General features: G+C 43.6%; 1 protein-coding gene and 4 non-coding genes across 6 annotated transcripts in view; all 5 read right to left on the bottom strand.

The window, feature by feature from the left end:
• itpr3 (inositol 1,4,5-trisphosphate receptor, type 3) overlaps nucleotides 1-23,072 on the bottom strand; it is a 50,039-nt gene that overhangs the window by 15,903 nt on the left and 11,064 nt on the right. The window contains exons 2-32 of one of the 2 annotated variants that reach the window (XM_076740771.1): nucleotides 22,808-22,878; nucleotides 19,345-19,466; nucleotides 18,982-19,068; nucleotides 17,459-17,617; nucleotides 16,528-16,626; nucleotides 16,324-16,407; nucleotides 15,769-15,915; nucleotides 15,526-15,621; nucleotides 15,369-15,413; nucleotides 15,011-15,153; nucleotides 14,716-14,815; nucleotides 14,322-14,482; nucleotides 13,852-13,993; nucleotides 13,579-13,743; nucleotides 12,383-12,555; nucleotides 12,181-12,300; nucleotides 11,779-11,860; nucleotides 11,181-11,296; nucleotides 10,805-11,056; nucleotides 8,800-8,944; nucleotides 8,549-8,693; nucleotides 8,081-8,289; nucleotides 7,656-7,776; nucleotides 7,241-7,267; nucleotides 6,962-7,016; nucleotides 6,705-6,870; nucleotides 4,451-4,618; nucleotides 2,963-3,037; nucleotides 1,023-1,142; nucleotides 380-502; nucleotides 34-234 (exon numbers count right to left, since the gene is read on the bottom strand). In XM_076740771.1, coding sequence (XP_076596886.1) covers nucleotides 34-234; nucleotides 380-502; nucleotides 1,023-1,142; nucleotides 2,963-3,037; nucleotides 4,451-4,618; nucleotides 6,705-6,870; nucleotides 6,962-7,016; nucleotides 7,241-7,267; nucleotides 7,656-7,776; nucleotides 8,081-8,289; nucleotides 8,549-8,693; nucleotides 8,800-8,944; nucleotides 10,805-11,056; nucleotides 11,181-11,296; nucleotides 11,779-11,860; nucleotides 12,181-12,300; nucleotides 12,383-12,555; nucleotides 13,579-13,743; nucleotides 13,852-13,993; nucleotides 14,322-14,482; nucleotides 14,716-14,815; nucleotides 15,011-15,153; nucleotides 15,369-15,413; nucleotides 15,526-15,621; nucleotides 15,769-15,915; nucleotides 16,324-16,407; nucleotides 16,528-16,626; nucleotides 17,459-17,617; nucleotides 18,982-19,068; nucleotides 19,345-19,466; nucleotides 22,808-22,878 — 3,919 coding nt within the window. The remainder of the gene's footprint in view (nucleotides 1-33; nucleotides 235-379; nucleotides 503-1,022; nucleotides 1,143-2,962; nucleotides 3,038-4,450; nucleotides 4,619-6,704; nucleotides 6,871-6,961; nucleotides 7,017-7,240; nucleotides 7,268-7,655; nucleotides 7,777-8,080; nucleotides 8,290-8,548; nucleotides 8,694-8,799; nucleotides 8,945-10,804; nucleotides 11,057-11,180; nucleotides 11,297-11,778; nucleotides 11,861-12,180; nucleotides 12,301-12,382; nucleotides 12,556-13,578; nucleotides 13,744-13,851; nucleotides 13,994-14,321; nucleotides 14,483-14,715; nucleotides 14,816-15,010; nucleotides 15,154-15,368; nucleotides 15,414-15,525; nucleotides 15,622-15,768; nucleotides 15,916-16,323; nucleotides 16,408-16,527; nucleotides 16,627-17,458; nucleotides 17,618-18,981; nucleotides 19,069-19,344; nucleotides 19,467-22,807; nucleotides 22,879-23,072) is intronic. The other variant, XM_076740772.1, reaches the window with a different exon arrangement.
• trnak-uuu (transfer RNA lysine (anticodon UUU)) lies at nucleotides 5,247-5,319 on the bottom strand. Its single transcript has one exon. It is a non-coding gene; the product is annotated as a tRNA-Lys (tRNA).
• On the bottom strand, nucleotides 5,911-5,983 carry trnak-uuu (transfer RNA lysine (anticodon UUU)). The gene has a single exon. It is a non-coding gene; the product is annotated as a tRNA-Lys (tRNA).
• Nucleotides 10,024-10,096, bottom strand: trnak-uuu (transfer RNA lysine (anticodon UUU)). Its single transcript has one exon. It is a non-coding gene; the product is annotated as a tRNA-Lys (tRNA).
• trnak-uuu (transfer RNA lysine (anticodon UUU)) lies at nucleotides 10,354-10,426 on the bottom strand. The gene has a single exon. It is a non-coding gene; the product is annotated as a tRNA-Lys (tRNA).

The following is a 23,072-nucleotide window of genomic DNA, read 5'->3' as shown; positions in this document are numbered from 1 at the left end:
TGTCCCCCTCCCCGTCCTCGTCCTCGTCCTCACCTCGGTCATGATCATGTCCTGACACTTCTTGACGTATTTGCCCTCGGCCTTGATGATGGTGTGCAGGAAGTTGAGGTACTGGACGTGGCGGCCGTGCGTGGCCAGGCAGTGGATGAAGTGCTGCAGGACGCTCTCGGAGATCTCGCTGCACAGCTGGTAGTTGTTGCTGAAGATGTGCTGCACCGTCTCGGCCTCCAGCAGCTGCAGGCGGAGGAGGAGAGCTCAACATGCTACGTCTGCTTTCACTTTAGCTGGTGCTGTTGACTTGATAACTGACTAGAATGATTCACTGAACCAAAATAAGAACTTTCTGCAGATCAGCTGATGACTTTTAGAAGCAGTGTACCCCGGGGTTGAGGAAGAGAGTGAGGTTCTTGTGCAGCAGAGCCTGGTTCTCCTGGTTCCCCATACAGAACTTCTGAAGGAACAGATGAGTGTACCTGATGATCTCCTGCATCTTCACGTCGTTCTGCAAACACACAGACCGAGAGATGAAAGCGTTAAGAGCCAGAACAACGCTGCACTTCTCCAATCAGCTTTAAGTTCATCTGTTTACTGTGTGGAGCCTCCGATCATAACCTGGACTCACTGTCGATCAGGCTAATCAATAACAAACTGAAACAGCATCCTGAAGATGCCATCATGGTGGCCAACAAGAGCAAAGACAAGCCTGAAACATTTCCATGAGGAGGAACCCGCAGAGAAAACGCTGCGTCTCCAGACATCAGAAGTCTCTCGTACGCTAACGCTAGCTCCGTAAATCTGTTGCTTTGTTATGAATTTGGAAAAGATTGAGGCCAAATGTAAAAAAAGAATTCATACCTTTTATATCTTGTCACCTTTTTCTCCACTTTTGTTCCCACATAGTGGAAATTACCCTCATTGGCCACCGTACAAAACTAAAAGCACCTCTGACTTCATCAGTTTGAATTCAGCCACGGCTCACGCATCCGTTACAATGCTTTTATTTTGGCGGCGACCAGTCTCACCTGGTCATAGGACACCTGCAGCAGGTCCAGCATGACTTTATGAGCTCCCATGTTCTTCAGCAACCTCTGCTGCTTCTTCCAAACTCCACTGCTGCACATCTTATTCAACCTCTCGAGGATCTGCAGAGGAGACGAAGTGACGAAGAGCGAGATGAAGGAAGGAAATCGTTCTAGTGATTCACAGAAACGAATGACACGTTCGTTTCTTTCTTCACATTAACTGTACCTCCCGGAGAACACGAGTACAATTTACTCTCCACTTAACTGACGAGGAGAAAATATGATGCTGAAACTGAAAAAGTGAAATAATAAATAAAAATAAAATATGCTGGAAATCAGATTTACATCACAGCAAATTTGTCTTTGCTCTGTAAAATGCTTCACTGAGGCCTCATCATTCACTTAAAGCTGTTCACTTAATATTACTTACTGTGTGCTAGTAACCTGGAGAACAGGTATCAGTATGTTCATAAAGTAGCTTGAAGGTTAGCTGCGGGGTTCTCCATGGTTCAGTGTTAGGCCCACTACTGTTTACATATTGTAAATTATGTTTGTCAAGTTTCCAAAATGTTTAAATGTATTTTATTTCCAGATGATACAAACAAAGAAAAGAAACACAGACTTAGAATATAAAGAACTGGTTTGACAAACCATCACTGGCTTTAAGTAAGACTGAAGCAAACTTGTGTTAAAAGATGCTCAAATTAAAAAACTACACTTATATTTTGGGAGTGATCTTAACTACTGTTTTTCCATGATTTGGCTTCATTAAACACATTTTACTGTTCACCAATAGTCCCATTATTTATACTGAAACTACTCACAGAATCACAGAATCCACAAATATTGTACAAAGTCAAACACAAAGTATCTGAAAATACTTTAAAACAGAAAACCGACATGTTTTCAAAGAAAAGAGCATTTTTAATAAAGAAAGACTGAAAGACGAACAAATAATAAAAACCACTGTGTTTCAGTTAAAGGTCTGAATTCATGTGACGGACTGAAATCACAGCACAAAGCAGTTTAATTAACAAATACAAAATGTTTGATCAAATGGCGTTTTGGCATTAGAATGGCTGAAATACTGTAACTTGTTCCTTCTGATGCTAAATAAGTTTCATCTCGTCAGATTCTTTTTCATCTAAAACTCGCTGAATGTAAACTGAACGAGTTCAAGCTGTCGTCTGAAATCAGAACGTACCTTTGAATGGAAATCAAGCGCATCAGTCACAAGGCTGAAAGACTGAAGATGGTGATTCTGCACCATCAAACAACAGCTGAGAGCACTCGGTGCCAAAATGGACGATAATTAAACTGGAGTGTGGACGGTTTGTGTGATCTGCTGTGACTGAAGACGGAGATCATTGGAAAGCTGAACTCATTCAAAAGGTCAATCAAACACAAGATCATCTGGACTTGGAGATCGGACACGAAGTGGCAACAGCTGAACACTTGGAAGTGAAAATCGACCGAGCGGTGGTTTCGATTGGTTGAACTTTAGCAGTAATTTTACACAAAACGAGGACTGTGGATCGTGTCCTCTGTCTCTCACAGTGTTCAGTGCTTCAGAGACAGTAGAGACACGAGGCATGATTGCACCAGAAACCCCTTCAGTGTGCAGACTGTGAGGGATGCAGGAGATGCATAACGATTGATTTTCTAAAATTCCATCTGTAAAAACATTTGGCAGATGATTTCATTCAGAGTGTTTGGGGGGAAATGATGAAATGTAATTATACTGAGCAGTAAAAGACAAAGACAAAAGCATCACATAAACCTCATCAACAAAAAGACATCGCAGCACCGCCCCCACTGATTGATTGACAGGTGATTTCTGGGAAGCGCACGACAGACAGACCACAACAGGTGGAGACAAAAAAACAAACCAAAAACCTGAATCACCTCTTAAAGGAGACCTGATGGACCACTGCTCTCACCTCTTTGACTTTCTGGTAGTTCTCGTTGCCCTTCTCCAGCTTCTCCTTCTTGGGTGTCGCGTCCTCTGATGCCCCCTGCAGGATGTAGAGGGTAACACAGCAGATGCAGTTCTATCTGGGTCTGACACTGCATTATACACACTCGAATCACAAATCAAACTATTACATTAATACAGTATATGTGTTACGATCATTAACACATATACGTGATCAGAAGTTATGGGTCAAGTGGACCCTCAGGTACCCTCGTAGCTTTGTTGACACAGAAAGTCACTTGACCTTAATACTTTAACTAAATACTTCTGAGGTTATAAACAAGCTATGCAGTTGGGGAAGCGATGTTCCTTTTAAACATATTTAATGCAAAGTTTTACTGTGATGAAAAAGCTTCCTACACACCAAAACTTCTTCTAGATATTTACTCTCGTTCGTTAGGAACTTTATTGCGTGCGGTGTGAAAACTAGCCATGGGCTTCACGACACTGCACATTTCGTGCTATACGCCTTTCATTTTGTAGAATTTTTCATTTTCTGAATTTGACAGGATCTCTGGATCTCTGCCCACTTTTCCAATCTGGTCACTGATTCAGAAAGGTGTCGAAAAACAATCAACCTATGACCTTTGTAGGCAGCAGCTACCTAGCCATGTCCACGACACATAGCAACAGAAAAATGACCCAAAAAGCGCAAGAGGTGTGTATAAGGTGTTTGCAGCTGCACAGGTTGTTGTAAATCAATTTACAGATGTAACAACCCTGAAGCTGTCTGCTGTCATGGAAAACATTAAAATAAAGCAAAATCAAGTAATTCAGACTGATTATCAGGCCAGAACCCAACTGGCTTGTTGGTGAATAGTTTGATATGTGGTATCTAAGTGTGTATAAGGTCTATAACAATGATATAATGGTGTAATAAAGACATTTTTGTGTCTTTATTTCACTGTAGGAAGAAAAAAATACACGTAACATGCAACAAAAGTCCCAAATCTGAACCCCAGACCATGCAGGTGCACCTGAGACACCAGCAAGCCCCACACCAACATTAAGTACAGTGAGTTCAAAAACCAGGATGCAAACAAAGGTTAAAAAAATATTTTTCATCTTCTGGTTAGTCCAACCTCAATTCCAAAAAAACAATGAGCAATCTTGTGCTGTTTTTGTTTGTTAGTGGTTATACAGTTAGTTCTTTACAGCAGCTCTGAGTGTCACTCAGCCATCTTAACATGAAGACACACACTGACTGGTTCTGAAAAAGAACTGTCTTTGGGAGTTAGGACAGTGAGTAGCTTTGACATCTCTGTACGAACTCTCTAATCTAAAGCTGTATGCTGATGATTCTGCACTTTTTACCACTTTTGACTCGTTGAGATATGACCCAGCTATGGCAGAATCCTCAAACTCCACATACTTGAAACAGTCATTTTACCTTTTCAATATTAATGCATGTTATGAAAATGAAGGTGAAAATAATCATGCTTTGTCTCCTCACCTCTCCTTTCTCCTTCTTGTCTTTCTTGTCTTTCTTCCCGTCCCCTCCACCTGAACTCTTCTTCTCCACCCACAGTTCAGATTTCTCCACCAAAGTTCGGAGGCGATCAAGATCCGCCTTGATCAGCTTGTAGTTCTCCACATCCTGGGCCGAGATCAGCAACTGAACCTGCACATGCACAAATAAACATCTGGAGGATTAGCACGTTTGCTAACAGTGGGATGTGGCAGTGGAATCAAATGCTATGACTTCACTGCTACAGCAGAACCACTGCGTGAAACCCCCTTCCTGCTTCACATTGGCAAGCTAAAATATTTAGGAATTGTTATCTCCCCTAAACTGTCAGAGCTCTTCAACCTCAATTACACCCCTTTGCATAAAAAAACAGAAGATGACTTCAGATGACTCGACCAACCTACCACACTCTCTCAGTGGGCAAGTTGCTGCAGTTTAAATGAAAACTTTACCTCATATAAATTACTGTTTTCAATGCTTTCCACCATCCCCACCAACAAATGGTGAATCAGTGAATCTGGAAGAGTGCTGTTATGGCACAGTATGAAGAGGAAATTAGATTTATCACCTCTGGACTGGAGGAGGGTCAACCGTGACTTGAATGTTGAATGGCAAACAGATTAGTGGTCTGGTTTGGTCAACAGAGACACAAAAATATGGCTAAGTTTAAATTCAAGTGTCCTACCAATTGTAACGGGGCCCCTACAGACTTGGACATCGCACATCTGTTCTCAGGAAGTCTGTGAGAGCAGTCCAACCAGTCCAACACTTCTAAACCAGTCGCCTGAACAGGGACTTGAACCCTGGACCCTCAGATTAAAAGTCTGATGCTCTACCGACTGAGCTATCCAGGCTTCAAATTACCAATTACTATACTAGCATGACACGACAAGAAAACATCTTCTGGAAGAGTTCTGCTCATCCAGCAGACTTCTGTAGACTTGGAGAATCAGTGCCAATTCATCAAATGGTCAAAGGCCCTTGAGCAGACATTCTGCAAACTTCTGGGAGTCCGTCTGGGACAACAACTTCACCAGAATTTGCTCAAAAGATTCATATCAATGAAAAACAAGTGAGTTTTGAAGTTTAATGCTAAAATGTTTACACAGTAATTAAGCTGCCTAAGTATACAAGGGGTTTGTCGTATCGCATGTTTGGCACTTAACAGGTCCATTATCACCTCATTCCAGACAGCAAGAGGGTCAACACTGATTTGTATGTTGACTAGAAAAACCACTCAGATTTGTGATCTGGCCAACAGAAACACAAAAATATGGTGAAGTTTAATCAAACTGTTCTAATGGTAACTCATGACGTCTGTAGGTGCTTCAGCCCGTCCAACTTCACATCTCTGCCCAAGGCCACAAGGAGACTTCCTGCAGACCTTCAAGAACAATGACAATAGCAAGAACTACAGACACACTGTGCACCCACAATAAAGCAGTCGCCTGAACAGGGACTTGAACCCTGGACCCTCAGATTAAAAGTCTGATGCTCTACCGACTGAGCTATCCAGGCTTCAGATGAACTTCAGAAGTATTAAACACTGCTTTCAACCAAGTCTTTGTCTTGCAACCACAAACAGACACGCCAAGATGACAGTGACCTCATGGTAGGCGATATCACCATAGGTTCACTTCATGTTGGACTTTACTTGTATATGTTTTCTTTTTCTTGTTCACCTGAATAGGTGAGAGATTCACCTGAACGGGGACTTGAAGCCTGGACCCTCAGATTAAAAGTGTGATGCGGAAGAAAACACAGTCAAACATACGAAATCTTTCCATAATCACCACAATCAGGGTGTCGACCAACAGACAGTGAATTATTAGAAAGTGAACTGATTTCTGATTAGCTTATTTATTCAGTGAACGCTGGGACACAAACCCCCAGCAGAACACGATAATGACGTCAGTGCAGACGTACTGACTCTCACCAAAAGCATTGGATTTGTTACTGGAGTTTGGCCTGTTGCCTGCCAATCTGCACGACTTTTGACTGTCACAGCTCAGCCAGCAGTCCATATTACAGTTACACCTTCTTCACTTCATTATATGACACATCAGTGAGAAGGTTCTGTGCAAAGTAGAGTGATGCTTTCATTAAGTCTGCGGATTAGAAACCTTTTCTTTTTAGTTTGAAAAGTGAAACGTTTAGGAAAGACAGATAGATAATGACTTTCAGCTAATAGTCATTTCCAGCCCTAACACTATGTACGCTATTAATTCTGTGTGTGTACCTGTTTGAAGGTGTGCAGCACTTCCTGTCTCTGACTGAAGTGTCTGAAGAGCAGCTGCAGGGCTCCAGACACCAGAGGAGGGTAGTCGTGCATGGTGAGGTGGATCAGCACCCGTAGGAACATCCGCCCGCCTTCATCATCCACCTCCAGGATACTGTTCCCCTTACTGTACACGTGTATGAATAAAGCCTGATGAATGAATATGTACCTTTAGATGTCTCTACATGAGCAACATGGACATGTGCTGAATTACATACCCGACTCCAAACATGGCCTCTGCCTGCTCGCCAATGTGCTGCAGGTTGATGGTGGCTGAGGAGGGACACACAGACAGTAATACACAAGAGGACCGAATGTGTAAAAGGTAATTTGGTTGGAGATTATTCACATGCAGGTTAAAACAGGGTGTACGTCTATGTGACTTTAAAAGGTATATGTTCACAAAGAATGACTGGAAACAGGGAAAAACGTGGCGTTAACACTGCCTCCAAGCTCTAATCCTAAAATAAACATTTGTACAGTTTTCCAGGTTCTACCTGTTGACTCCATGTTGACTGGGACGTCTGGAAGCATCGAGAGAAGTAACAACACACACCTTTACCAAACTCTGCATTATGTGTGTTCAATCAAACCATGCACATACACACAAGAATACCAGACAGTAAGCATATTCTGAAAAAAGGTAACAAAAAATGTCATTTCCTTCATCTAATCAGATGAAAGCCTCATTGAGATTAAAATCTCTTTTTCTATTGAGAGCTGGCCAAAAGGGCATCAACTGTCACACAACCTGGAAAGACTTTTCCAAAAGCTCAATTTTCACTGACCTAAAACTGCGTCTGTGTGTTGACAAAAGGATAGAAATGCACAGAAAAAGTTAGGCTTTAAAGAATGCCCACGTTTGAGAGGACGAGGCATGACGGAGTGTGCTTCCACTGGCCCTGTGAGTACCTGCGTGCTCCATGTTGGTGGTGGCGTCGGCATCGCCCATCGGATAAACATCCACGAACTCCTTCTTAAACACAGAGAGCAGGAAGGAGAGGCGGTAGTCCAGACGAACGTTCAGGATGAACTGATGAAGAGCAGAGTTCGGCTGAGTTAGAAACCGTTTCACATGCAGATGATGATAATCACACAGAGGATCCATTTACAGTCTCAGCCTGAGTTTATCAGGTCAGAGATGATGAATCGTTTCCTTACATATAATTAAATTAACACTCCATGACAATGTGAAAAAACCTGAATATTACTGGCATCGTAAGTGTATACTTTATGGCCGGGCTATTGGAGTATTGGAGTATTCGACTGTACGGGTGTAATTAATAAAGTGACCACTCAGGGTTTATTTCAAATAATTGATTTGTCATATTATTCACCTGTAATATCTCCAGTATCTTCAGCTTGGTGTCCATCACTGTCAGGTCCATCTTATCAATACTATCTTTACTGCCTCTCTGTCCATCAAGTCCCGCACCCAGCCCTGCCCCTCTGGCTCCTGGACCTCCAAATAAGGACTGCTTCCTGTTGAGGACCATGGTGGACATCATCTGACCCATCCCATGTATGGAGCGCTTCACGTTCTTCCCTGCAGACAGCGAAGGAAAATAACAACGGTTTGTCTTATTAACTTTACAACATTACACTTGAAAAGAGAACGAGAGACTCACACAGTCTTCATCACTTCAAGTCACTTTATTAACACCACATTTCAGATCTAAAAACATATTACTCTGGATTAGGTATGCAGTAAAAAATCATCAAATTGAATTAATGAAATTAAACATAACAGACAAAGAAGACTATATTTGTTAGTTTAGCTTAACAGTAACCAGAATAGAGAGTACCTGATCCATCATCATGGAATAAGAGGCCAGAGTATCCAGGATTGGGTCTACAGTCAATGATGCCTAACAAGGTTCTGGTGAGCCTGAGCAGCTCAAAGAAACTGTAGAAACCAAAGTAGATCAAATGTCTGGCCAAACTCACCACCTGGAGAAAGACCACAAAAAAGGAAGTGACCACAGGAGAAAAGTGGAACACTGAAGGATGGAGAAAGTCGCAAAATCAGAAAGGAAGAAGAGCAGTAGGGGTAGACCTCATATGTGAGTTTGTTTTTCTCCTCGTTGTGGAACGGCACCTCATCGTTCAGGACGTTGTTGAGATACTCCTCCATGAACACCATGGTGTTGGAGAAACGGTTCTTCTTGTTGTCTCTGCTGTCGTCCATGTTGGAGTCATAACTGAGGATGATACACAAGGTCAACTATATGTAGGATCAAACCACATCCATAGTCCATCTGCTACCACCAACCTGAAACAGGAAAACTTGAACTCTGAACCTTTCTCCTTAGCACCAGAGTTCCTGCTGACCCTCATGAAGAATGACAACTGCAGATACCTACAACCTAGTGCTACACGTGTAGCTAACCTGCACTTTCTTTTCATTTTTCATTTTCTAGACTTATATGTGTGTGAGAGAGAGGACCAAGGCTGGCTGACTGTTAATTTTTCTGCCAGATATAAAATAAAGGGCGAGTTGCCAACAGTGAGGGTCTTCATTAGATAAATTACACAACGCAACGAGAGAAAGGGAGTACCACACCGCTACAATCGCACAATCTGGCAGAGCTCCACATGTATATTAAACAATTTGACACAGAGACCAAGATTATTTAGGACAATCTGAGGGAAAACAGTCAATGATACTACTGTGCCATCACACAGTGCTTACACCCTCAAAACACCAAGAGAGAAAACACCTTTTGGAAGAGTTCTGTTCATCCAGCAGATTTCTGCAGATTTGGAGAATCTATGCCAAGTGGTGCAGAAGGTGTTTCCGAGGCTTATGGTGGAAGAACACCTCACTGAAAGTTTCATCCAAGTATCCAGACTCCCCTTCACTTGCAGACGTGTGGACTTACTGAACACATTGCTAGGAAGTCTGTGAGGGCAGGATGCTGTCCAAATACACAATTCATTAAATGTGCAAGGGCATTCTGCAAACTTCTGAGAGTCCATCTGGGATACTAAAATATCAATGTTGTAATTAAGCTGCTAAAGTGGAGAGGCTATGATTTCTGGTAGTTAACACATAGCTTTAGGTTAGTATGGTCTGAACTGAAGGTTTCCTGGGAAAACTAAGATGAATTCCAGTTTTTCTTGTTTTTTCTGTTGTTTGTTTTTCCAGAGATTTGTGATCTGGCAGGCTTGTGGAAGCAACACACTTTTCAACTGGCTTGTGCTCCAGGTCACAAGCAGACTTCCTTCAGACCAACTCAATGAGAACTGCAAGAACTACAGACACCTACAACAAACTAACCGCCTGAACAGGGACTTGAACCCTGGACCCTCAGATTAAAAGTCTGATGCTCTACCGACTGAGCTACCCAGGCTCCAAGCACTTGACCATCAAGAGACCATGACCCTATGTCAAAATACCAAGTGCTATACTAGCATGACATTCTGAAGGTGTTCCTGAGGCTTATGGTGGAACAACACCTAACTGAAAGTTTAATCCAAGTATCCAGACTAAGAAAAACTAAGATGAATTACAATGAGATTTGTGGTCTGTCAACAGAGATGCAAATATATGACTACATTTAAATTAATTGGAGAGCACTCCAATACTTCCCAACCACAATAAAATAGTCGCCTGAACAGGGACTTGAACCCTGGACCCTCAGATTAAAAGTCTGATGCTCTACCGACTGAGCTACCCAGGCTTCAAGAACACTATCTTCTGGAGAAATTGTCACATTCAGTCAAAATCCCAATTGATATATGAACATATCATGAACTCATTGGATAGTGCAGTCACTTGGACTGCAATACTTGTGGACGCCGACTTCCTGTATGCCTCCATCAATGATGACAATAGTGAGCACAACAGAGACTTCACACCCACATTACACAATAAACTAGTAGTAGAAACAGTGACTTGAACCCTGGACCCTAAGATTAAACGCTTGTTGCACTACCAACTGAGGTACCCTGGATCTACATGCCACAAAGTGGGAAAAAAAACATGCAAGATAAAAAACACACTTTAAATGACACGATAAGTCCCATAAAACATTTCTGTAGTATTAAAATCTACCAACTCTTTGATGGTGATGGAGGTGGGGATCTCAGTCCAGAGGCGGGCGAACTTGACAGGCGTCACCAGCTCCTGTGGGTCTCGGTCTACGTGGGCGTGGAGCATGAGGCGACAGAAGGAGGCCCGGAGGTCAAATGGCAACGTCTCGTCCATCATGCACAGAAAGATGAGCTCCACGTCCAACTGCTTGGAGATCTCGTCTATGGCCAGATACTGACGGTCCAGACACATTCGCGCAAAGAGCTTCAGCTGATACCTTAAGGCGTCCACAGAGACAGACAGGCTCCATGAGCTTTGCTTTCTGCTAATGCCATTAGGTTCATTTACAATATCGCATTTTCATTCATTTTTCTGAGGATGATCCCTCTGTATGTGTTTACCGGTAGTAGGTGAGGACGTTCTCATCGTGAGCATTTCCTTGTCTGGCCTCCTGAGCCAGCTGTCTGATGCTCTTCTCCTGTCTCTCATTGGTCTTGTCTGTCCACACCAGCCACACCTACAGGTAGGCACAAGAATATAATCAAAATGATTAGACAGGAATGAGCTCGACCAGCTTCACTTTCAAAGATGAAAACATGTTTTTGTCTAAAAACACGACAAAAAACGGCATTCAGGGAGACATCATTAGCAATTTACCATCAGATGTTGATCAGGTAGATCCTAATTGTGCAGAAATGAAAGTCTTTGAATGCAATGTAAATTGCTGTAATAATGTAAGATGGACGGACTCCGATCAAGGAATTCATTGACATTATGGCTGTTCGGTCAGCATGTACACAGTGTTAGAGTATACACAGTATGAACCAGTGCACATGAGAACAATCAAAGAGCATCCTGGTAACCTTGTGGTTGCGATGCCATCGTCCCGGGTTTGATTGTGGCCAGGGAAACTTTGTTGCATGTCATTGTGGGGAGGTAAACAAAGTGATAAAAAAGCAAAAAGGTAAAAAGTAAACAAACAGTGATGCAGGCACCCACCTCATCCTCATCTCCATAGTCATCCATCCCCATGTATTCTCCCTGAACACCACCAGGGGGCGGCTCTCTGGGGACACGACGTCTGGATGGAGCGAAACAGAAATCAAATGAAATTCTAACATGTTGACATTGAAAGCATAATTTAGAGAATGAGAGGAATATAAAAGATAAGCATATAAATATTTCTATTTTGGAAAACTGGCACCATTGAAAGCATTAGATTAGCTATCATCAAATCCTGTTTGCAGTGTACTCATGGAGTACACGCTGCCTCCCCTTCAGCTCTCTCTAGCTTTGTCCTGCTGAATGTCTACTGCAGACCACATCCTGTCATTTCCTGATGGTTAAAGTTTCGTCTAGAACCATTAGGTTAAAAAGGTCAAAGGTCATGCCCCCCCTCACTCTGTCTTTATGAGGATGTCCTGGTTTTTGGGGTCCAGCACACATTTACAGATGAGCTCCTGAGTGACGGGAATGGCCACGTTGTTGGACACACACAGGTCTGACAGGTAGTCCAGAAACCTACACAAACACACAACACAATCTAATAAAGTAACAGCAATGTACCGACCACCTCACCCCCTGCTTCCCTCCTCAGGTGTACCTGGGCTCTCGGTTCTTGCGGACCAGACTGACAAACGTCTCCACTTCAGTCTTGGTGATGTGTTTCTCCAGCAGTTTCCGGTTGTTGTGCAGCAGGGCGGTGATGGTGTCCTCAGCCAGGATGTCATAACCGATCTGACTCTGCATCACACCGAACTGCTTCGCTATATGCTCCTGGAGGTGAAAGGAGGGGGAGAGCGAGGGGGAGCCAGAGAGAGAATGATTGAACACTCAATCACTTTTTGCTTTTCACCTCCCTTTGTATTTTGATTTTTTGGTAACGGTGACAACCATCGCAAGCATCGCTGTCATCATCGCCATCATTTTTAGCATCTCGACTATCATCACCAACCTCATCGGTGTTGTTCTGAACATCTGTATTGTCAACATTGTCATCACTTCAAAGTTTTTACAGGTGACGTCTCACCTCAAGGTCCATTTAGCAGCCATTTTGGAGCCTTCAGCTTCCATCTGTCTGCTTTCCTCTGCAGAGTTTGCTAAGATGTCATTGAATTGTATTTCTAAGGATTTTAAGGCATTTTGTCAATTTAGTGAACTCCACCTGCTGATGGAGCTCATGTAATAAGATTGAAAGCTTCAGAACAGCTACAAAATGGACATCGAGGGGAGAGTCTTAGTTCTGTCATCTAATCATCACCTCCATCATGATCATCATCGTCATCTCTTTCTTCATCCTTTAGGATAAAGTTGTTGAGATTAAAATCTTTTACGAAAAACTTGGTCAAGAGGGAAGCATGTAAAGATTCACAACAATAAAAACAATACAGACACCACTGTTACACACTACCAGAGAATATAAACAAGACAACAAACAGATGCTTAAAGAGGTATTTAAATTTCCAAAGCTAACCAAAACGAAGTAAAAAAAACAAGTAATTAGAAGCAAATGTGATTTGAAACTGATGTGTCATTGAAGACTTCCCAAGACTGTTTGTTTACACCATCAGCAGATAGAGAACAGTATCATCGGCATAGAATTGAACAATTTATTGGATAATTTGTCACAATGCTTAATTATGTAGAGATAAAAGAGAAATTGTCTCAGTATAGAACCCTAAAATACACCCTTCGACACAGGAAAGATCCAGCACAACTGACCACGTTGAGTTCACAGGTAGCTGACAAATATAAGGGGGTTATCATCACCATCATTGTCATCATCATCTTCCTCCTCACCTGGTTCTTGCGGTAGTCCTCCTGGGAGTGCCGGAGGACTCTGTAGCAGAGTCTGAACATGTACTGGTAGGGAGAGTTCTTCTGGTCTGCCAGCTCCTCCAGACGCAGCAGAGGACCCTCCCCTCCACCCCGATCCTTAAAGGGAGCCTTCACGATGCCAAAGATCTGAAGACACAATCACCCACGGGGCACCGGTTTGTTGGTAGTCCTTAATGTTTTCCTCAAACATATCCTGCCTGTCTTTGTGAATCCCTGAGGGAGTTCTGATCATACCTGTTTGAGGATGTTCTGTTCTCTCATCAGTTTCTGTCTCTCTCGGTTGGCCTTGGTCATCACTACATCCAGGACCGGCTGACCGCTGTTGACGACATCAGCCACGAAGAAGACCACGTCCTCCAGTAGCTTGATGGCAAATCTGACCAGCAAACACAGTGATTATCAACTCTTCCTCAAGGTCTTCCTCTCTATCTGCTCGAGCTCAGGTTAAAATGAATCTTCTGCTCAGACATGGACCAGTTAAATCAGCTCTTTGGATTTGGAAACAGTTCTAACCCTACAGTCAATCACATCATCTTATCTGCATCAAACTGCCTGAACAGACATCGGAACTAGTTCCTCAATTAAAGGTAAGTCAGACCACCTGTATTCCTGTGTTCAGAGGTGGAACGTAACTAAATACATTGACTCAAGTACTGCACAGTAGTTGTACTTTACTTGAGTGCTTCCATTTGATGCTACTTTACCGGCGGTCGTTCTGGCTGATGAAGCCCTGGCTGAACTGGTCCACCACAGTGCTCAACATGGCGCTGGCATCGTTGGCAAAGTCCAAGTCTCTGATCTCCATGACAGGAACGGACACGATGGCGAACGCCTCCTTGTCCTCTTTAGTGGGACACGTTCCTAACTGCAGCCAGATGAAAGTGCTCGTCACACACTGATGGACAGTAACTCCAACTCAGGTGTATTCTACGCAAAACACTAACAGCTGCACCATAATTACAGAAAATGCTTTAACACTCAGCTTCTTTCTGTATATCAGATAAAGTTTCTCATCCTCATGTTTTTTTATACAACCATCGGATGTTGAGTCTTTTAGTTGCATTCGTAGCATGTGGAGCATGTGTGAGCATGACGAACCATCAGTCTGATGGGTCTCTCCTCGTCGATATCGATGGGGACGTTGGTGCTCTGGATCCAGGTGTTGGTGCACAGATGTCTCAGTCGTACATACGAGTTTCTGGAAGACAAACGTCATTCGTGTTCACGTCTTTCACTCTGCTTTCACTCACTGATTCATTCCAACCAGGCTGACTTTGTGGAAACCCAGCAGGGTTCAAAGTGCGAAGACGCTCCATTCGTTCTTTACCTTAAAAAACTTCCCAGTCATTCTACAGGAACGAAAGGAACTGCAGTCACCGCTGCGCCTCCTTACCGTGGTACGAATGAGTCGGTCTTCTGCAGCGTGGTTGGGTCGAGCTCGAACAGCGAGGCGATGTCGTTCCCGTGAGCCACTGCCACCAGCTTGTACTTAATCCTCTCGCCGTGATAACGCTTGTTGCTGCGACTGCTGTCCATCTACAGAGAGGTCAGAGGTCAGGGTGAAGCTGAGGAGGCGGTTGAAATACACAAACTGACCTCCCTTTAAGGTACTTTCTGCTGTGTCCTGACATGTCAGTCAAACAGTAAAGTCGTTGTAATGCAGCTTCCAGCTCAGCAGACATTCAGACCCCTTCAGTCTTCAGCTGGTGCTGATGAAGTGACAACAGTACAGAGGTCAAACAGTGACTCACCGAGGACGGCGGCTCTGCGTTGTCTCCTTTATAACCCGGGTTCTCCTACAACAACAACAACAACACAACCAAGTATTCACAGAGTGCTGTTATTTATTCCTGATAGTGAGAAATCAGGATGATCTTTCAGTCTGCTGGGTTAAAATCTGCCGGTTACCTCAGCAGCCAGGTAGTTGCCGGTGGCCAGGTGTTTGAAGCGGTAGAGACTGTTCCAGTGTCCCGCCCCCCCACGACATGGGTCATGATGGACAACCTGACGGACCAATCAGCACACAGAGAGTTTAACCCAGCGTCAGCTTTAGATGAAACAGTGTGTGTCTGTGTGTGTCTCTCTGTGTGCGTCCCTCTATGTGTCCCTCAGTGTCTCAGTGTCCCTCAGTGTCTCAGTGTCCCTGCGTACCTCGACCTCCCACAGTGCGTTGGAGCTGGTCGCTGAAGTCGCGGACTGTCTCAGTGTCGTCCGGAGGAAGACGTGCAGTTTGCTCTTGTACTCGTCGCAGGTCAGAAACTTTTCCTGCTCGGCGTGAAACAAACGCACGACGTCGCCCTGACAGACAGGAAGTGACAGACAGGAAGTGACGGCGGTGTTAAAGTCTGCAGCGTCTGTCCGCTCTGCTCACGGTTGGAAGTTCAACTCAACTAAATTTATTTAAGCAGTATTTTAACTTTTCAAATTCAAATCAGTTTTTGGTTGAAATCAAACTACCAAAAGTACATGAAGTACTTTAAATTAGCTCCACCTTGACCCATAATGTCAGAACCTGACCGAAGCCACTCTACATCATGGGTACTTTTACTTCTGATACTTTAAGTACATTTTGCTGCTAATACTGCAGTAAAATTCTGAATGTAGGACTTACTTGTAATGGAGTATTTCTATGCTGCAGAACTATACTTTTGCTGAATGACTTGAATACTTGTTGTCCTGTAAATACTGCAGTACTGTCTCACTCACTCCTTTGAGTACTTCCTCTCTGTGGTCGCTGAACATCATGAACAGGTTGATCTTCCAGCTGGTGTTGCAGTTCACAGAGTTCACCTGCAGAGGGAGGAAGAGCCGTTGAAAGGGAGGTTCTGACACAGTTCGACCCTCATCAGTATCAGGACTACGTTCAGTCCTGGTCTCGGTCTCAGCGTCAGTACTGAGCGTCTGTCTCACCTCCTTGCAGCCTGGATGGTCGGTCAGCTCGTAGTTTGAGGCGTGAAGCGGCTGACCGGCGTTCACCGGGTTCAAGATCACTTTATCTCCCACAACCACCTGCAACAGGAAGTCAGTCAAGTTTTTCATGGATCAGCATCACCTGTAGGATATTTTTAAACCTAATGGATGAGTCACATGACCCGACAGGTCCAGCTTCAGACTCGGACCTGGACTGGATTTGTTTTTTTAAACCAAGCTCATCTGACCAGAAGAAGTAATAAATGCGATTATGAAGTGAAATTCAGACTCAGCTGGATCAGGTCCAGACTCGGTTCAGGTCTCAGTTTCATGTTTAACGCACTCCATGGCTTTTTCTTACAGGCCTCACCTGAAGATGAAGGCAGTGAGATGCGACTGAAAGCTCCAGAAAAACATAGAAAGAGGTTCTGGAGTTACTGTTGTTACTACATGTACTCAGAAATACACAGTCCAGACTGTGACTACTGCCACTATTACAACTACTAATAGTACTACTCCTACCACTGCTACTTCCAGTACTACAGCTACTGAAACATGACTTGTACTATGACCACTGCTACTGTACTACAACAACTGAATTACTACTGAAACTACCACTAAAAATAATAATCTACTGCGACAGAGGGCAAGTACTTTTACTGTAGTTTCCTCAGCTGTAGTATTATGAATTCAGTTGAAATATGAAGTCTATATTTTTTTTATGATTGTGATGGTCATTTTCATGATTATAGGAGAAAAGGTCATTGGAGACATGAAGCTGGTAAAGAAATCAAGTACATTTTGATAATTCTGTGTAGTTTGTGTGTGTGTGAAGTGTGAAGTTTGCCCTGATGATGGCGCTGAAAGCATGAAAATCATTGGGCTGTAACCTGGTCTGCAGCGTGAGATGTATGTCGTGAAGTGTTTTTACATTGTCCCCGTTAGCGCGGAGCTTCCAGAAGGGCTGGATGAAGAGCCAGGAGCCCTCGTTCCCCGTCCCGTCCAGAGTGACCCGCATGGCGTTCTTCTCCAGCAGAGCCGGCAGACGCTTGTTCACCGTCAGGTACTTATTACTCTTCATGTGGAGCAACTGGACACAGAGAACATGCAGATGAAGTCTGGAGATATTCTAGATTATTCCTCACGTTTTAGATCATTGAGTGTGGCTTCTGTGCTGTCTGTGGCAGGAGCCAATGAGCTTTGAGCTGAGGGCCACAGACAGGAAGTCAAGCTGCTTCGGCCTCCTCAGACACACTGTGTGTGTTTAAGCATGCGAGAGGTGTGGATCAGTTATCATCTGTACGGGCTTCAGTGGAACTCTACAGATCCATGCAACCCTGTCCACACCTTCAACACACACACACACACACACACACACACACACACACACACACAGTGAGAGTCTGGGTGTGGTTGCTGCTGAGTGAAACTGTGTCAGATTGTTAAGATAAAGACTTCTGCAGGACAAAGGTGTGTGTGTGTGTGTGTGTGTGTGTGTGTGTGTGTGTGTGTGTCTTCACTCTGAAGCAAAGTCAATATTGACTCTGACAGATAGCAATACATCGATACACAGAGCAAAGCACAAAGACTCTGTGTGTGTGTGTGTGTGTGTGTGTGTGTGTGTGAGACTTTAAACCCAGCTGCAGTTTCCATCATGTCTGTACAGACTCATATAACGTCGGCAGTAAATACTTCAAAGGAGTTTAAATTAAAGGTACTCAGAGTATTTGTTGAAGTTCTCTCTATATGAGTCCAGTGAGTAACGTCCAGGTAGAGACATGCTGTCTTCACTGAGAGACTGTGTGTCCAGAGGAGGACAGAGGACGGACAGAGAATGAACGGCCATCGCCTGAAGATCAGCATCAGCTCAACCAATCAGCTTCTGCTGGACGACGATGCGTCAAACATGGACGCTGCTGCAGAGACGCTGCAGACTGTCAAACTGCTTCACACATGTTCAGCCGACAGCAGAACACCTGAACCATCAGACAGTTTGAAGGTGGACGCCAAAGATTAGAGACGCCACATGATGGCAACACTATGATGTCACAATGAAGCTGACCTTTGACCTCTTGGATATAAAATGTCATCACTTTGTCATTTTACCCTCTGAGACATTTGGGTGACATTTTCTCATAATGAGCGGATGAATTCTTGAGATAAGGTTAAAAATATGTTTTGTGAGGTCACAGCGACCTTTGATGGACGGACGGACTGAAAATACGAGGCCTCTGGTCACAGCTGTCGCCGGCGTGGAGACATAAAAATAGTCTCTACAAACAGAGGCTCTGGACCGGGGCTCCCCTGACCCCTGAGGGCCCTGGATCAGGACCTTATTTTCCACGCTGGACCTGAGTTTCCTCACTGACATGTGACAGCAGATCTCCAGCTTCAGGTTTAACCCATAAATAACATCGATATGTTTGTTCCTCTGTAGAAGAAGAAGTCATTCACCTGTATGACAGTTCCATATTTGACAACGTCTCCGTGGACTTTCTTGTTTTCTGTCTCGTTCTGCTTCTGCTCCAGGTTGGACGCATGCTGTAGGACACGGACACACACACACACACACACACACACACACACACACACACAGTTACTCAGAACATGGTCTAACATCTGGGCGTCTTCATACTCTCCAGTCCAACCAAACACCAACCACGAACAGCAAGCGTACGTCAGATTAACTGCAGTGTCACAATACTGAAACCATTCAGACGGATATCAGTTCACTCATTTCTCTGCCCAGTTGTCCAAAAAAGACAGTCTTATGTTTGTGTGGGACACACAGAGCTGAGATGTGTGTGCGTCTCTTGCCTGTAGTTTCTGCAGCAGAACCACATCAGCGATCTTGTCCTTCTCATGTTTGGCTTGTTTGGCTTTCCAGAACTGTTTCTGAGCCGAGTACCGGCTCATAGGACACACCTTGAAGAGACAATCTGAGTGAAGACAGAACAGATGGACAAGGTTCAGTTCAATGAGACAGTGCTAAACACTCACTCTGTCTCTGTTTCTCAGAACAACCTTATTCTTTATCATAGGAACGATTGGTCGGTGGACCAGCATGTGAAGTTAATTAGTTGTTTTGGTTTCAGAACATCAAACTGGTGAAGCATCTGACATTAAGCCTATCTCTGACGGTATGTGTGTGTGTGTGTGTGTGTGTGTGTGTGTGTTTTATGCAGAGCTTCATATTTGACATATGACCAAATATAGTCTTTGTTTCTATGAGCTGAGACACAATCAAATGGACCCTTTAGATTACTGTAAATATTTGATGGAAACCTCATCAAACCCTCGTAGAACAACACTGAACAAAGTTACAAAAAGTTTTGTCTTTTCTCTCAGTTTTCATCAGTTGAAATAAAGATCGAAGACTTTTTCTATGCACACAAACACTCATTGTTTTACAGACTCAGCTTTCAGGCTCAGCTCCACGCATCAGATCAATTATCATCATCCAAATCTTAAACTTAGCATTGATATTAGCCTGTCAGAGAAGCTAACATCAATATTAGCCTGTCAGAGAAGCTAACATCAATATTAGCCTGTCAGAGAAGCTAACATCATTATTAGCCTGTCAGAGAAGCTAACATCAATGACCTGTTGGACAAACTAACGTCAATATTAGCCTGTCGGAGAAGCTAACATCAATAACCTGTTGGACAAGCTAATATCAATATTTGCCTGTTGGCAAAGTTTACATCGATGTTAACCTGTTGGAGAAGCTAACATGAATGTTAGCCTGTCAGAGAGTTCTTTGAAAAACAACAAGCTAACCTTTAACAGCATATTAGCTCACTAATGTAAGTTGGATCCTTCTCTCTTTTTTACACACCTTGCTGATGTTAAAATGCTAATGCTAACAAATACTATCTTATTCTCAAAATTCATAGAAACATTTAAATGGGCCTTTGAGTTCAGACAGACGTTGACAGAAGCAGCTTCTCAATGTTTGCCTGCGACTGTTGATTCACCAAACTGAAATGCCAACTGTTATTTACAAATGTTATTAGCTGAAATTAGCTAATTAACTTTAAAGTGAGTGTCGTGCTAACAGGCTGAGGCTAAAGCTAAACGGTGAAGATGTCATCATCTTCACCAGTTTATGATCCATGTGGAAAACAGAGAAATAACGAGTAACGTCAGCGTGCTCCTTTAATACTGATGCAGGTAGTTAGCCTGTAGCATTATGTAAATGCAGAGTGTTATTTCATGCTAACGTAACCCTTTTTGGACGCATACAATAGGAGAACATAGACTAACAACATAGACATTATACGTGGACTGAACAGTACTTCATATTTACCAAAAACAAAAAACAGGCTTTTAGGATGAGGATTGACCAGTGAGTCAAATCTGAGCTCAAATTAGCATCTTAGCATGTTGACATATGCAGTTAGCACAGTGAGTTAGCGCTGATCTAAAGTTGAATTGATGACAGAAGAGGATCAGATGGAACAAAGCAGAAACTCAGAAAAACAACTGAAGTTACAGAGAAAAACAAGAGTAAACACAACAACGAGGAGGAGAGGAGGCAAATATTGACTCTCCTCCAGCAGATCCTGTACACTAAAATCATTAACACTGTTACTGTGTGTGTGTGTGTGTGTGTGTGTGTGTGTGTGTGTGTCCAAGGCAAACATAATTTGCCTGTGTATCGCATCATGTTGTAAAGATCGAAAAGGATTTTCAGGTTGAAAGTTATCTTGACTTAAGGAAATGAGCTTTTAATACCTGCACACACACACACACACACACACACACACACACACACACACACACACACAGGCTGAGTGTGAGAATTCTTGTTGACACTTTGAAAATGAAGTTTGAGCCACAGCTCAGGTCTCCAGGTGGGTGTGAACAGGTGGTGAAGTGTATGACCGAAACCAAGTATACTGACTCAAGTACTGCACTGAAGTACAAATTCAAGATACTTCACAATTTCCATTCTATGCAACCTCTACTCCACTACATCTCAGAAACGAGTCTTTAAACTCTTTAAAAAGCCTCTTGGATCAGCCGAAAATCATCATCAGAAAGCTGAAAACAGCCTGTTTTTCTGAGCTCGTCACACTTTTTGGAGATACGTGGTTCTCACCGGACGGCTGCGCTGCAGACGTGATGATCTTATAGGATCTGATGCATTGATGAAGATTAAAGCAGCTTTTGAATGCAGGACTTTTACTTTTACTTCACTGTTTTCACACTGTGTATTAGTACTTCTACCAGATGATCTGAATACTCGCGCTGATTTAAAGTTCGAACAGTCTCACTGATCTACTTGTAAACTGGTTCAACCGCTCGGTGTCCCAAAACTAAAACGGCACCGAGCAGATGGTGCAACCAGCTGTTTTCTATGTACTGTACGTGTGTGTGCGTGTGTGTGTGACCTCATCAGACAGCAGTCAGTGGATCATGACAGGTGCTGGACTCGCATCACACACGCTCATCATCTATATTTCATATGGTACACTGGAGGTTTTCATTTGGTTCTTAGCACAAAGACCTGATCCAGGACCTGATCCAGGACCTGAGCCGGGCCGGCCTGGCTGCCAATTCCACAGGTGGTCGGGAGCTTGTGGACTGGCCGACATCTGCTGACGTCAGGAGGCGTGACTCCATCATGACGTGATGACATCATAACCACTGTAGAGTACTCAAGAACAATTTTGAGGTACTTGTACTTTTATGTTACTTCATAGTTGTTCTTCACTTCCTCCCACCCGTCTAATCAGGTCCTGTGTCAAACGTCAAATATTAAGAGTTTTAGTTTTCAAAATAAGGGCTCTGTTCTCTTCAAAATAAAAGCTTGTTCAGTAAGAATAACCAGCAGCGTCCTCCCATCGCTACACGATCACTAACACACCGAACGGCGGGATCAGACGACGCGAATTCAGCCTGATTTTGAGACAAATTCCCAGAAACGCCGCCAACAATCGGGCATCTGTACTCGTGTAGTTTGACATGATAAACAACACGTCCTGCAGCATCTGGGACGCCCGACGACACCCATCAAGAGTCCAGCATGTCTGAATTTTTGTCTTGAGTGTGACCCACAACAGCCCCCTTAGTGTTGACCAATCAGGTGCTCTCTCCAGAGAATATTTACCAGGTGAGACTGTTCGACTGAACAGACGTGCTGCCGTCTGAGCCTCTCTGAACAGCTAAAGAGACACAGCGGCACGTGGACGACCTGACGTGTGATCAAAGTGCTGTTAGCGTCGCACAGATTCATCGTTCATTCTGTTTCAGGTGTCGCTCGGCAGCATCTCACCTCTGAACTTCTTTGGGGGATTCTCCAAATCTCCAGCAGCTGGTTCGACCACACAGCGGTCATCTACCAACCTGCAGACAAACACCAAAGAAGAAGAAAGGGCACGAATTAGAGTAATAAGTAATAAAACCTTCAAACTAACATGAGCGCCGTCCACTGAGCACGACACATTCGTTTGGTGGTTTGTTTGTTTGTTTGTTTGTTTGTTTGTCTTTAAATCATTCAGATAATCCATTAAACAAGCTGCAATAAGTCACAGCAGATT

The sequence above is a fragment of the Chaetodon auriga genome, chromosome 10 (assembly GCF_051107435.1).
Source record: "Chaetodon auriga isolate fChaAug3 chromosome 10, fChaAug3.hap1, whole genome shotgun sequence".
NCBI classification, from domain to species: domain Eukaryota; kingdom Metazoa; phylum Chordata; class Actinopteri; order Chaetodontiformes; family Chaetodontidae; genus Chaetodon; species Chaetodon auriga.
Note: the sequence above shows the minus strand (reverse complement) of the source record. Positions and strands in the feature narration are given on the sequence as shown.